We start from the raw sequence: 14,933 nt of genomic DNA, 5'->3' as shown, positions 1-14,933 counted from the left end.
CAAACCAAGCACACCAACAATCAAAACTTTCCAGTATTTATACATTTTAGCAAACACAGGCATTAGCGTTCATTGGCTTCAAGTTACATAGTTTCTTTATTTATTAGTAGTCTATCTTCTGTTGGTTAATGACTCCCTCGCTTCTCATGCTAATCAATCCGCATGCTCGGTCTTTCTCTACTTTTGAGTCAGTGAGTTTCTTGGGTCGGTGGTCCGTGAGCCAGTCATCATGATCTCCCCCATGCTGGAATTACCTTTTACCCAGTTGGAGCTGATTTCAGCACGGCTGCTGAGTTGTCTTCATTAATTTCTTCCTTATCTTGGGAGTTTTGCCAAATGTTCCTGTGCCCCGTAAATTCTGCATTCTTTGTATCGGCTATCAGTGGTGCATCCTTCTTCCCAAGCTCTGTCAACCTCTCCCCAGGTCTGAGATCATCGAAGCATGTCAAGCCCTACACCTTAACAAGGCAACGCTCCAGGTAAGTGATTTGTCTTCCTAACACATGGGAATCACTCAGAGCTTGATTGTTAGCTGCTATGTGATTCACGGGTTAAATTTCCTTTCTTGTTATCAGGCTTGAAAAGAAAACAAAGAGCAAACATCAAAGAACATCCTCCCCCTAAGAAAATTTTTACATCTTCCACGTTTTGCAGCGCCGCGCGGATCAATCCAAGCCCGACTCCTGGTCCTGCACAGGACAGCCCCAAGAACCACCCTCCCCCCCCCTCCCAGGAACTACACCAGGTGGATGAGAGCGTTGTCCAAAGGCTCCCCGAACTGCTCCAGGCTCGGTGCCGTGCCCACTTCCCTGTAGGAGGGGCGGCGGCGCGGGTGGATCGGGAGGCGCCCACGCCGGCGGCGGCTGAGGGCAGACGTGTGCTAAGCGCCCACGTGACCGCCGCGCCTCCTGCCCGGCGGAGCCACGTCCGCGGGGGCGGAGCGGGGCGGGCGCGGCCCCGGATGGAGGAGCGGGAGGAGGTCCCAGCGCCCGCTCCCGCACCCGCCGCCATTTAGACAATCCCGCAGCGCCCGCTCACCCGCCGCCGCCGGGGCTGGCTGCGTGGGGTGCCGGGCCGTTGCCGCCGCCATCATGAGGCGCCTGTCGCAGCTGCTCCTGCTCGTCCTGCTCGTCCTGCTCGTCTTCCCTGCCGCGCTGCTGCTCGGGGGCGCCCGCGGCGGCCCAGGTGAGGGCGGGCGGGTGAGCGGCCGCCGCTGCCCGGGCACGGGAGAGAGGTGGTGGGGCGGGAGGGATCCCCTTGGCGGTCCGGGGAGGGGGAGCCGCTCCCGCGGGGCCTGCGGAGCCCAGCGCCGCCTCCGCGACCCTCCCACCGGGAGCCGGCGGGCGCTGCTCATTCATCGTCCCGGGCGCACCGCGCACGTGGCCGCCGGGGCTTCGGGGCCCGGCCCGGTGCCTGCGGGGCCCCGGCCCCGTCCGAGGGCGCCCCGGCGGGGTGCGGGGCCGGGCCCCCGTCTCTCCCAGTAGAGCCGTCCGCGGTGTCGGGCAGGGCCCTGCGGCTGCCGCCAGGTCACCGGTCCCGGGCCCGGCCGTGACACCGGCCCGCCCAGACCCCGCTGGGGACGGGGCAGCGGGCTTGTTCTTTTCGCCGCTCCTCGGCGGTGCCGGTTCCCATATTCCCCAGCAGATGCGCTGGCTGCCACCCTGCCTTCCCACCTCTTCTGCCGCCACCCCCCGAGTGTCCTTGGCGACACCGAGGAGCGCTAATCTCTGTTTACGCTGCAGCGTTATCTGATTCACGGTCTGGAAATTGCCTCCCTACTACTAAGTTTGGGAAGGCAGGAGAGGGAAGGGAGGCTTCTCATCCAGCTCTTGCAGTGGGCTGCAGCACACGCTGTGTAATAGTCCCTTCCCACAGCCGGCAGCTCTCCTTTCCCGCTATTGCCACATCATCATCAGCCCCTCCGACATCCATTGAAAAGACTGTAAGCTACGGATATGAAAGAGTGTGCTGGGCAGCAAAGGGTGCCTATGGCTTACCTGTACCCTGTTCATTTTTAAATCGAAATAGTCTTTCGTACACTTGCAAGTTTAAAACTTCAGCAAATAAAATCACGGTAGTTAAGGCTTAGGTTAAGTATTGCACATGCTCGAGCGAAAGTCTTTGAGTGTACTTTCTGAAGACACTTGATAGGAGGGGTTGTGTTTGCTTTTTCTAGCGCTGACTGACAATTCTTTAGTCTTTGGATATACTTGTCCTGCTCAAGGATTCTTATTTCCAGTGAAAATTTTTAAATATTTATTTTAAATGCATATTTATAGCAATTAGATCTTTTTCAGACTTGGGTAAATCAATCATCTGTTCATTTCTACTTTTTCATATGTGGAAAACGTTAGGTTTATTAACAAAAAAAAATCTATAGTTTTGTGCACATGTTTTAAAAGTTCTCAGCCTTGCCTCTATGTGCTGTAAACTGCAAAGGGACAGAACTTTGTCCCATGGCCAATAATTTTTATTAATCATATTTGCCCAGTGTTTGAATATATGAGGCTTGGCTCCATGAAAGCAAAGAGGCAATGAACTATCAGATTACACTTGTCTTGGAGCGTTGCTCTAGGTCAGGTTTCTTTTCTGACTAATGTTGTGGTTCTGTTGCATATATGGATATACATTATATTGAGGTCATATTAAAAAAAGACTTTTTATATTTTAAAACTTGAGTGAAAATACATGCAAAAAATAATAACTTTTAATCTACCTTTCAAAGTGTGCTGTTCTCTTATCAGTATGCTAATCACTTAGTAGACTTGCTAGTCTAAGAAGAAACAGTACTTACTAAATTAATTTCCTGGCAATAGCAATGTCTTATTTTCACTTTTTAAATTACAAAATTAAAATATTTTCATATGTTAACATGTTCCAAAATTAAGCAATAGCTTTTAAGGCAAATTTGTTGCCTTCTGCAAATTTAAGCATTGCTGAGTGAATGCTGATTTTTTTGTCATCCAGCTGTAAACATTTTGGTTTTGAACTTGGTGGCAGATAAATGAGTAGGTGAGAAAGTTATTAGAGAAGGAATAAGGCTGAAAGATCAACCCAGGCATCATTTTAATGTGAGGTTTTTGCAACTGAGGCTTCAAAATACTGTACTGGACAGATTTTTAAGAACTTCTTCAAACATTAGTTTGAGAATTGTATTTCAGTGTCAGTTTTCTATTCATTAACTAGACATTAAAAAGGCTTTCTTGAATTTTGTTTTGGTAGGTTCAGGTTTATTAGCTGCAGCTCAAGATGCTACAGAAGATGAGGAAGCTGTGGAAGATACTGTAGTTGAAGATGAAGATGATGAAGCTGAAGTTGAAGAAGATGAGCCAACAGACTTGGTAATTTTACATGAGCGTTACTTCAGAAGTATGAATAGACCAAAAGTGCTTCAAGCTGGATAATTCACGTATGAGTTTAGTAACGTTATTTTCAAATAGCTGTTTCCACATGTCTGATTAAGCTTGCATTCAGTTTGTCAAAAGGATTTATCTTTTCTTCCCGAATTACAAGTTGAGAAACCACATGGGGACATCCTGCCAAAACTATAGGTTGCAAAAAAGAACACCAAGTGAGAGAAACAGATTCTCATGGGAGCCCCCTGTAGTTCTTTTCTAACTTAAGCTGCACCTCAATAAACTGAGAAAAAGATTGTGCTATGGGACTACTTAATCTGGCTTCTTTGTATCTACTTTCCAGGGGCAACAGAACGTCTGTTTTGTAGCCCGTTTTCACTTGCTACATTCCTAGCCTCTGACACTTGTTGCAGGGTGTGTTGTGAGCATGTTGCTGTTTAGGGTCACTTGCTTCAGCTTGGCGAACGTTAAAAAAATTTCTTTGACGTAAGTTTTCTCTCAGCAGTGTCTCAGATGTCTGATTCCAGGAAAAAATAGTTTAATAATTGAGTGCTACTGCAATAGGGACAGTTTGAGCTGAGTCCCTCTGGAAAAGAGCCCTGAACAAAATCCCTGGGCTTTTATATTCTTACAACCTGTGCACCTGTTCTTCGTGCACTTTGCACGTGCCTCTTGGTTTAATGGTGATTTTTGTTCTGGAGTCGTCTTGTTCCTTACTGAGTTATTTCTCTAGCTGTATTTATCTGGATGGGTTGCATCTTCTGCTGACAGTTGTGGCTTCCTAATGTTTCAGTTTGTATTGGTCTCACAGCCTCCCTTCACATAGCTAAGCAACAGTTCAAGATTCGTTCAACTTTTCAAGGTGAAAGGTTGCAGCTTGCAGCCTAAGGCTTCAGAAACCTTAGTTATTCATGCTAAGCAAAACTAATCAGACAAGACAACACAGGTAAAAGAATTCCGCTAACTAAACTTAATTTACAAGATGAATTAAAAAACATTACAAACAAAAAAAATTGTAAACAAAAAAGTGAAATATTTTATGTGGTTTTGTGATCTGCTTATAGCAACCGAGTATTAGCTTTGCTAGACACTTAGTGTACAAAATTCTCTCAAATAAGGAAGTCTGGGACATTATTAGGCAAAGATGCCTAATAAGAACATAGACCTGGTAAGCTGTTCTTTCATTGTATCAGATTTTACTGGTGTTGATAAGCTGGTGAGCTTATGGCTGACCAGCTTTGCTAAGTGGTGGAAGGTATGCTATGTCAGTACTGACAGAGTATTATTAAATAACCTTTTGAGTGTGTTTTGCTTTTAATAAATAGTTTATGGCTCGGTTACAAAGCATTATGCTTTTTAGACATTTCTTTTATTTGTCACTGAAAGAGAAGATATACTTTGGCATAGCATCTTGAAATCAAGATACTAGGTGCTCAGCTCTGGTTCCCGAGTTCATGGTATGTGTACGACAGATCTGGTAGGATATCCACTGCTTCAGGTGGTCGTTTAAACACTGAAATCAAATGATCTGACTTGCAAGCAGTTAGCTGAGGCTGTTCAAAATTAGGTCAACCTTGTTTTTATTTGGTGGGGGCAGTGATGATCCCATGATCCCCAAGTGGAAAATAAGCCTTTAATGCTTGCATTTGCCAAATTAAAAAGTTCATCGTCATGAAGGTGAACTTGAACAAGTGGATCCATGAACTTGCTTAGTTCCAACAGTCTGTTTCCAGGCATACATACACTTAACTAATGAAAACTGAATAGAAAGCTACTAAACACTCCCTCTATGGTGGAAGTAACTCTCGTTTGTCATATGGTTGTCTGTATTTTGGAAGTTCTTGTTTTCTAAATAAAAGTATCTTGGATGTGAACACTTAACATTTAGACTCTGTTCTTTTCCTTCTGCCCCCAAACAGAAACCATGCTGATGGTTTTGATTATAAACCTTTTCAACAGAGCTAAATGCAGTTCAGATTAGTACTGTGTCAAATATAACAAGTAGAAAGAGAAATGCTGAAAATGATGCTAATCAAGTCTAGAGGGAGACTGACTGTGCTAATCCTGCAACAGTAGGATTTGGTACTTGCCGTTGTTGCTTGCTTTGCCACATGGGATTCTCATGAACCAAGCATGGTCTTTGCTTCACTGTTCATTATAGGATTTTTTCAAAAAAGTCTCTTGTCTTAGACAGAAGAAAAAGAGGAAGAAGACTTGTCAGGAGAACCTAAAGCCTCACCTAGTGCTGATACAACCATCTTATTTGTGAAAGGTGAAGGTAAGAGTCCCCTGCTAATCTACCATCCTCTTTACCAATGCTTAGACTATATCTGTTTGTGTAAAACAGTGAAGCTCTAAAACCACAGTCTGTTCTAGATGCTCTCTGTTTAGAAACTGGTTAGGTGTGGTGTATGAAGTTTCTAATAGTTGAACATTTTTTTTGTGTTTCAGACTTTCCAGCGAACAACATTGTAAAATTTCTGGTGGGCTTCACCAATAAGGGTACAGAGGATTTCATTGTCGAGTCTCTCGATGCTTCTTTCCGGTATCCTCAAGACTACCAGTTTTACATCCAGAACTTCACAGCTCTCTCTCTGAACACAGTAGTTCCACCACAGAGACAAGCCACGTTTGAGTACTCTTTCATCCCTGCTGAGCCTATGGGTGGTCGTCCTTTCGGTCTGGTTATCAATCTCAACTACAGAGATGTAAACGTAAGTCTGATGTAATTCATCTGAATCCTCCTAGTTGATGTGGAGGTGTCAGGAAAGAGCTGCTTAGTTGAGTTACTACCGCTTCATAAAGTGAATGCTTTTGTAATATTTAACTAAATCACTAGATACATAAGCACAGTAAGTGACTGTTTACATGTTTCACATTAGCTGCCCAGGCACTCTCAGTTCTTTATATGTTGCACTTGAAGTTATGTCATCAGTGGAAGCTAGAAGGCCTTAGAACTGTATAGTAGTGGGATGTACTCCTAAAAAACCAAACCAACCAACCAAAGCTAAAGCTCTGTTTAGGACAACTTAATTTTCACTGGGCTTTTCAGATTGGACTATGCTAACAAACCCTACTACCAACCTGAATGCCACCTGCAAACTTTATTTTAGACAAATAAATGGACAGTAGTTGCAATCTGGGGGAAGACTACGCAAAAGCATAAATGGGGATAAAACAGGGGATTCTTTTTCTCTTTTGGTGAAGGTCAAAGATTAACAGGCTTCTGTACCTTTGTGTTTTGGTAGTCGTAATAAGAACCCTTCATATGTAATATCTCTTGTTATAGGAAATAACGTACTGAAGGCCAGGTGTGACTGTCTTGCTAATATCAAGACTGTTCTTTGCAGTTGGAGCAAAACATTTGTGCTTTTATGTGTTGAGTCAAACTAGCACTACTTATTACTTAATAAAGTCTTATGCAGGAGTTACTGCTTTCTAGAATTTTTCCAAGAACATGGAAAAAGATAAACATTTGTGTATGTGTTTAACAAATTAGTTTGAAATGTTATGTGCAAACTTTGTTATAGGGCAACATGTTTCAAGATGCTGTCTTCAATCAAACTGTTACAATTATTGAAAAAGAAGATGGGCTGGATGGAGAAACGTAAGGAGACTGGAGATGCAAGTTTAGTTTGTGTCCTGGTAGAACAGGTTACTGATGGTACCAGTGAGAATAGTTCCTGTATCCTCACTTTACTGAGTGTTAGGTCTGCTATGTTGGTGGTGTAGTAGGCATCTGACAAATGCTGACAGACTGAAAATAAGAACTTTTTCCCAAAGTTAAAGTCTGTATTAATAGTGGGGATCTTCAGGATTGGTACTATGTCAATGAGCAATTTACAGATGTGCTTTAGCTCAGAGGACATAAGCCTGGAATAGGACTGGATGTTATACAGGTACATAGCAATTCCAAACTGTTATACTACTATGCTTTTTCCTAAGAGTTAAGAGGTGCAGAGGATCCATAGTATTAGGCTGTGGGTCCTGCTGTCAAGACTGGAATAAATTTCTTCTGGAGCACTCCAGTATAATCTAAGGTTATGTAAACTGAAAGATGTATTTGGAGTACAAGATAGAGGAACTCAACCATTCTTTGCACTGTCCCCTATCTGTAGAAGGTATCTTTCAGGAGTGATTCTTTTCAAAGATAAGTAGATCTGACACACCTTATATGTTGCAAGCATATGCTGTGCTGATATGCTTTTAAATATTTTAACACTGGAGTGGAATTTAAATGAACCTCTGAGTTAAAAAAAAAATTATTCTTCAGAAATACTTATAGACAATGTTGAATATCTGATTTGTCCTGCCACAGGTAGAAATTGCCTGCTGAGCAAGCTTCCTTTTAAAAAAGGTCAGCCAAAAGAAATAGCTGTTGCATTAATTCATATTTCTCAAATAGAATGGCATAAATGAAAGAAAAATTGGTCATGAAAATGTGTGATACTCTGGAAAAGGAGCTCTCAAAAGAATTCAATGTATTAGAATTAGTTTGTGCAAATGTCCTGTGAACAGATAATTACCCTATAACAGGGATTTTCAATTAAGTCTCTTGTTTAGTTTAACTCCATAATTTCCTTTATCATAAATCTGGGTTCAGATGTTCAGCTTGGAATAGGTTTTTTACCTGTAAACTGCCTACTTCCCAAATTAATTTTAGATCTAACTTATATTCACCTCTTGCTAAGTATCTATAGGTATTTCTGGTAAAATTCTTCAAAACAAACCTAAATACACAGATTAGAAAAACCTATTGATTGCATAGGTAGAATTCTAACTGTGGAACCCAGAACAAGATAAGCAAGGTCTTTCAAAGCTCTGTTGCAAATAAATTAAGTCCTAGCATTACTTGCTTTACAGTAGTGTACTAAAAGCATGTAAGAGATTTTTAAGGGGTTTGTAAGTGCTTAAAGCTGTCACAAACATAAATATTGCCTATAACCCAATATCTTGAAACATCATGATAGTGCAAAAAAGTTCTTGAAGTTACACAATTTCAGTATTTATTTTGAACAGTTTTCTAATGTTCTGTTGTTCAGAATTAAGTTTGATTACAGTTTCTGAAGTCAAAGTCAGAATATCTGTTAGCACTTCAGTTTCAGAATCATTGTTTTTTTCCCCAGTCCTCCCCTACAAAAGTTCATATGTGGCCAAAGCTAGGCTTAGATTCTGTGCCTCTATGTAAGCTCTCTACAGAACATAAGATTTTTATTTAATGGTTTCTTAAACTGTTTTTTAAAGGATCTTCATGTACATGTTCCTCGCTGGACTTGGTCTACTTGTCATTGTTGGCCTACATCAGTTACTAGAATCTAGGAAGGTGGGTAGTGTGTTTGTTTATGTACTTGTTAATACACGACCTTTTTGATTTGAAAAGAAAGCGATTCAGTAATTGTTTCTGGAATATGACAGTAGAGGTAAAACTTCAGAAGATTTATTTTTATAACCTTAGAGCTTACTGGAGAAACTAGAGAGTTTTTTAAAACTTCATAACCAAAGACATTTTGATTGCTCAGCTCTTTGGGTCTGCTCTTTGGCACCACACTGAAGCTGAATTGGAAGCTTTGATACCTTCCAGTCACTGGATGTGTGTGTCTTCTTATTCACTACTTACTGGGTAGATTTTCCCCATGCTCTCTATTTCTGCCTATTAGTTTAATCCAGATCAGACTTTGGGGAAAACAGCTGTCTAGTCCTTTATTTAGTTCTCATCAAAGCTTTGCCATAATGTTGATTAGGGCCTTCTGAATTCCATTTGTAATTGCATTAATTTAGCTAATAACAACTAAGGGTTGGTCTGTGTATGTGGTTTGGCAAGTAAAAACTGTTGAAAGCTTGAAGTCTCATCTTAATGCAATGCATAGGTGATGCCTTTGTGTGGTGTGGCTTACCATATTTTTGAAGTAACTTCACTTGGGAAAAAGTATAGGATGATTATTGTGTGTTGACATCTACTTTGCAAGGCGACTTACAAGAATGTTGTGCTAATTTGAGAAAACATAATGAAACTAGTCATCACAAAGTTTGATTAATCATCAGCCATTTTTTGCAACAGGTATAATGAACTTGCCCAGATGTGCATGAAATCTTGATGTCTTTATGTGGAATAAGTATTGTGAGGCATAAGAAGTGGTAATGTGAGGCTTGGGGAATAAATTGCTATTTGGAAGGATAGCTCAGCTTTAACTCCAGAGACAGCTCCATACATTGACTAGCCTTAAGTTTGTGCCTCAGTGAAATAATTACAATTCATTAAATATAGCATTTTTAGTAATTTCTTATACTTGTGCTATCCAAACCTTCTTTGAAAGAAAAATCTTTCCTGTCTTGAATTTTCAGAGGAAAAGACCAGTACAGAAAGTAGAGATGGGAACATCGAATCAAAATGATGTTGATATGAGCTGGATTCCCCAAGAAACTTTAAATCAAATAAGTAAGTAATTTGTCTTCCACAAACTGGAGCATAACAAACCTACTTGATCAATTAATTATAATGGAATAAGTAACTGATACCCATTTCTCACAACAGCATACAACTCTTCTAGGGAATAAAAAACTGTCTAAAGCACTGTGCTTAATGATTAGACTGTTACTTTAGCAGCCTGGTCTTTATTAGATCAACCAGTAAAGTTTGTTCTGTAATGACTACTGGTGACTTTTACAATTTGGTCTGTTGACTATTTTTCAACAGTATAAAATCTCTACCCAAAACCTGCATCACAAAGGTTTAAATAGGAGAAAGTAGCTGTCATCTCAAAGTTTCTGTAGGTTGTTTGGAAGTTTACCTGTAGACCAAAGTTTTAAATGAGCATTAGAAGTGTATATTAACTAAAGCCACATTAAAACTTAGTATTAATGTCCTTCACAAATCCAAAATTATTAAGTTCTACTTGATACCTGAAATGACAACAGTAAACTAAATATCTGATTTCCTTAGACTGTTTGTGGATATTTCTAACTTCTCTTACTCTTCTCTTTTGCTTTCCCATGGCTTCAGTGCAGAGTAGAAGAGGTGAGACTAACCCTTTGTGAGCTGCAGAGTGAAAGTGGTTAATGTGTTGTCCATGTAATAACTGGGCATGGATAGAAGTGCAGCTTCCTGCATGCAATGCCTGGTGATGTAGCATGAGCAGTAAAAGATAACAGAACAGATGCGCGCAATGGCACAAATGCATTTTATGTACTTCTAAATTTATGTTTTCGTGTATTTTGTGTATGCATTTCTGGTTATATTGTAGTCACATAGTTTCAGTAGGATACTGCTGAAGTATTGTTGTCTCTTCTTACAGTTCCCAGAACTCTTTATCTAAAAGGCAGATGTGTATTTTGCCTTCTCTGCTACGTTAGTGCAGTGTCAAAACTGATATTACATAAGGACGGTGGAGGGACTATTCATGACCAGTGGCTGAGTGCATCTTGTTTCAGTGAGAAACAGACCTCTGGGTATAATAGTTTACTAATCAGGTTTATCTTCCTGCGTCTTTCTTATCCTGGGTGCACTATCATCAGAAGCATTGGATGGTGTGAGGTGAGAGAGCCTCAACAAAGTGCACCCTAGACGAGACATAAAGAGAAGTGCTTTGAAAACCCTTTGTGGGACCTACCTTTACTTGGCAAAGACTGCTCTTTTAATGAAATAAGCATATTCTGAGCTTCATTTAGTGTAGAAGGGCTAGAGGCCTTAGGTCTGATATGTACCAGGAGCTGATGACTTTGCTTTTTTTATTCCTTCACCCTTTTTGCTCTATTTACAGGACTATTGCCCTACTTGTGAAGATGTAAGCTTTCTTGTACATTGTTTTCTGTGAGACACAAGAATGATAGTGTAAAATCTAGGCACAGAAATCTGAAGTCTCAATCTAGCAAGAAAAACTAAATGCTATTTTTTCTGAATAACAAGCTGTCTTTAAACAGGTTCAAATCCTGGTAATGTTTGGGTCCTGTCCCAGTCCCTTTCTTAAGCCAAATAGATATTCATATCTTTTCATTATCCTAATACCTGAAGTCTAGGAAAAACTGATGTAAGTTGAACAATTAAGTTGTTCTTAATTGTTGTTTTCTCAGCTCCCGGTTAGCTTCAGTTAGAACTCTAATGTAGAGTTCTTTAAAATATGTGGCCTTCAAGATATTGGAGGTTCTTAAAATTTTATTGCTGAAAGACATTTCATACTGTACTGATTGGCTCATAGTGGCATGATGGCTGCTCCTTGTGTTTGCACATACTCTAAACAGTGAAGTTATTGGAGATTGTTCTGTTTTAAGAAAATGTGCGGTTTTAAGTCAGCAGGTGCACATAGCAATCGCTTTAGCACTTCATACAGGGTATTGAAGCTTCTCTACAATAATCATAGAACCACAGAAGGGTTTGTATTGGGACCTTAAAGTTCATCTGGTTACAACCTCCCTGCTATGGGCAGGGACACCTTCCACTAGACCAGGTTGCTCAAAGCCCCATCCAACCTGGCCCTGAACATTTCCAGGGATGGGGCAGCCACAGCTTCTCTGGGCAACTTGTTCCAGTGCCTCACCACCCTCACACTGAAGAATCCTCATATGGGATATCTGATTACAAAGTGCATCTTCATAGTCAAATGTGGATGCTTTCCGGAAAAGTGGGATTTTTCACAAGAAAAACACTTATCTTCAGCTGCTAGTCCATATGAATGTGGAAATGCTTTATGCAAGACAACTTGCTTGAAGGAGAGTCAATCATAAATTTTTCATGAAGGCAAACTCAAGTCAGTAGTGATCAAAATAATTCATTAACTTTATGAAAGTGTAATTACCGAACATGAAAGTTTTCTGAACAGAGGAGTGGGGTGGAGATGGTGTAGGTTTTTGGTTCTGGGTTTTTTCGTATTTTAGTAACTGGCTAGAGCAAACTTCACCCTGGAGTTGCATGTTACAGAATGGAAACGTTTCTTTGTTACCTTCTATTTAGTATGAAAAAGGCTGAACAAGTTGCTTGAATTGGCTTCTCTGTGGTGATACATTGCTTTAGCAGGGCGGTTTGTCTTCTGTTTGGGAGGAGAAAAATACATAGTCATGTAACAATTGCAATTGATGCAACTGTAACTCCTTTTTTCTTTTTTTTTTTTCCATCCAGATAAAGCTTCACCAAGGAGGTTGCCCTACAAGAGGGCACAGAAGAGACCAGTGGGCTCTGATGAGTAATATTAACTAAGTACAACAGTTGAACCTTTACTAATCCTGCCTGTTTGGTTTTTTTTTGGATTGGAGTAGTGCAGAGAATCCATATCACCATAAGGAAAATATTGCTAAACATTTGGACTGAACAGATTAACTGAATGGTGTTAATATTACTGAAAATGCACTTCTCTTTAATTTTTTTTTTTAATTGTTGGGGGGTGGGGGAAGGTACCCGTTAAGATTTGTGCCTGCGTGTGTAAGCGGTTGGTCTTAACAGAAACATGTTACCTGAAATGTGCCTTTAGAGTTCTTTGTAATGCTGGCTTGTCATCTGTACATTGTCTTTGAAGGATTTTTCTCCTCTCCTAATCTGAATGTCTAGTGACTTAATCTGTCTTGATTGTATCATATCTGTATCAGAATCTGTATGCATTTCTCTTCTTCAGTAAGTAACATTATTCTTTACAGCATGCACACACTGAAGTTTGTGTGTGTGGTCCCATTTCAGTGGCCAGGCACTGATCATCTAGACTTCTGCATAGTTTGCATTCTAAAGGCACAATTGGGTATAGCTGCTTGTAGTGGTAGATATTTTGCTGCTGTTTTGATCTGGGCATGCAGTGACCTAAAAATCTGAACTTATCTGCACAGATGTTAGAAAGACTCTTACACAGCAGCAGAACTCGTGAAGCATGGAATTTGTGTGCTGAATTGGTATTACTACATAAATCTTTTTTATACCCAACTTGGTAAATGGTTAGTTATTTGAGTTGTACCAGCAGCTTAAGTATTCAGATTATAGTAGTGGTTCTGCAGTGTTTACTCAAGAAACTGTTGAACAAGACAGAACAACTTTTCAGTAAGTTCTTGGTTCTCTCTCCTAAAAACTAGAATGCCATATGTATCCACATGTTGATTTTGGGCTTTTTTAAAGCTTTACAAGGATTTGCTGTACACACTTGAAACTGAATTTGAAAAATGGTTGGCATCAAAGAATTTTTTTATTGGCAGACTATTTAATTCACCCTTTATGGTTTTTAAATCTCACCCATCTTTCTGCTGCTCAGTACATTGGTCTGAATTATTTTTTTTCTCACTTTGTCTTTCTTACTAGTAACACAGATGCATATTCATCACTAACTACATGTTATTTCAGTACTCAAGCAGAAAAGCTCTATGAAATCAAAATGAGATTCCCTTTTGTGCTTACATGATTACCAGGTACTGAGGTATTGATCCACATCGACTGCATTCAAGAATTTAACTGACAGGGAAAAGAGCAGATATAGAGTGTCAGTTTGCTGCCATTCAGGCACTTGGACAAGGTGTGAATTGCTTGTGTCTAAACTGTGTCTCTTCCTGTGTCTGAAGGTTATCTGGAAGCTTGTTGAGGTCAGGAAGAGGCATCGATTTGAAACCTCTGTCTTCTTTCCCTGCCCTTTCTGATCCCCACCTGTAGAAATGCTCTTTTAGACCTAAACTTGCTCTCCAGGGGCTGAGCTTCTGAGTCAATGAATGCTAAGCAATATTTCCAAATCCTGTCACAGTGTTTGAAGCATCTAAGCTCTGAAACTACCTGTACTGGCACTATTTTATTATACACTTTGCCAGAATGAACTGTGAAGATGTTCTTGACTCATCTTGCTATGGAAGAGATGCTTTATTCAACTTTCTGAAAATATAGCTAGTCCAGGCAGAATACTTTTTGCAGTTAAGATTGCTTTGTTTTCATACAGATCACTTAGCAAACAGTTGAATGCTGCCTTCATAAGAGGTATCTCCACTCAAGTTGTGTGGAACAACTTTTTTTGCCTTTAGTGATGTAATCTGTGATTCTGTGGTAGGTTTGAGGGCTTATATTCGAGCTTGCATTGATTCAACACAGTGTTTGTGTATTAAATGCTTTATATACTAAAGCCCTATATTTATTGCAGCACCTGATACACTGAACTTTTAAGTTCCCTCTTTTGGATTATGTCTCTAACCTGACATCAAGAGGGGTTTTTTTTCACCTCTGGTAATAGGTCATCTTGAACTGTGTGCTCTAATTCTTCCCAAGGATCAAAGGTACTCTCTGAGGGGGTGGTGATGAGAGCTACTCTAGATACAGTGGTACGCCAGGAAAAAAGACAAAGGATCAGAACAGAGGATGCTAATTTGTAATACTCTAGTTTTTGTTGAGATAAATAGATTAGCCCTTACTGACTGAGTCCTGGAGCAAGTGTGGCCTTTAGAAGCTGAAGGACTGTACAAATAAGAAGTAAGTACTTGAAGGTTTCAGCCCTTTTCTCTGCACTTGAAGATTACCTTCCAAATGCTTAAGCTCTAAGCATGAAGGAAGAGAGGAGGCATCTTGCATAGGAATCAGCACTGGCCATGTCCAGTTGTGCCAAACCCATCTTTCTGATCATACAACTTGGCATT

The 14,933-nt window shown here is 40.5% G+C and overlaps 1 protein-coding gene across 5 annotated transcripts in view; it reads left to right on the top strand.

Annotated features, from left to right (window-relative positions):
- The first annotated feature begins 942 nt into the window (after positions 1-942).
- The window catches only part of SSR1 (signal sequence receptor subunit 1), a 24,605-nt gene continuing 10,614 nt past the window's right edge, over positions 943-14,933 (top strand). The window contains exons 1-9 of one of the 5 annotated variants that reach the window (XM_032685649.1): positions 956-1,185; positions 3,223-3,341; positions 5,547-5,634; positions 5,808-6,070; positions 6,887-6,963; positions 8,601-8,679; positions 9,699-9,792; positions 10,357-10,371; positions 12,466-12,529. In XM_032685649.1, the coding sequence (XP_032541540.1) occupies positions 1,092-1,185; positions 3,223-3,341; positions 5,547-5,634; positions 5,808-6,070; positions 6,887-6,963; positions 8,601-8,679; positions 9,699-9,792; positions 10,357-10,371; positions 12,466-12,529 (893 nt within the window). In that variant the 5' untranslated portion in view covers positions 956-1,091. Of the gene's footprint in view, positions 1,186-3,222; positions 3,342-5,546; positions 5,635-5,807; positions 6,071-6,886; positions 6,964-8,600; positions 8,680-9,698; positions 9,793-10,356; positions 10,372-12,465; positions 13,255-14,933 lie in introns of those variants that run through there. The other 4 variants (XM_032685664.1, XM_032685670.1, XM_032685656.1 and 1 more) reach the window with 4 other exon arrangements.

This window comes from Chiroxiphia lanceolata, chromosome 1 (assembly GCF_009829145.1).
Source record: "Chiroxiphia lanceolata isolate bChiLan1 chromosome 1, bChiLan1.pri, whole genome shotgun sequence".
In the NCBI taxonomy this organism is placed as follows: Eukaryota; Metazoa; Chordata; class Aves; order Passeriformes; family Pipridae; genus Chiroxiphia; species Chiroxiphia lanceolata.
The sequence above is the reverse complement of the archived record's forward strand: the minus strand, read 5'-3'. Positions and strand labels throughout refer to the sequence as shown.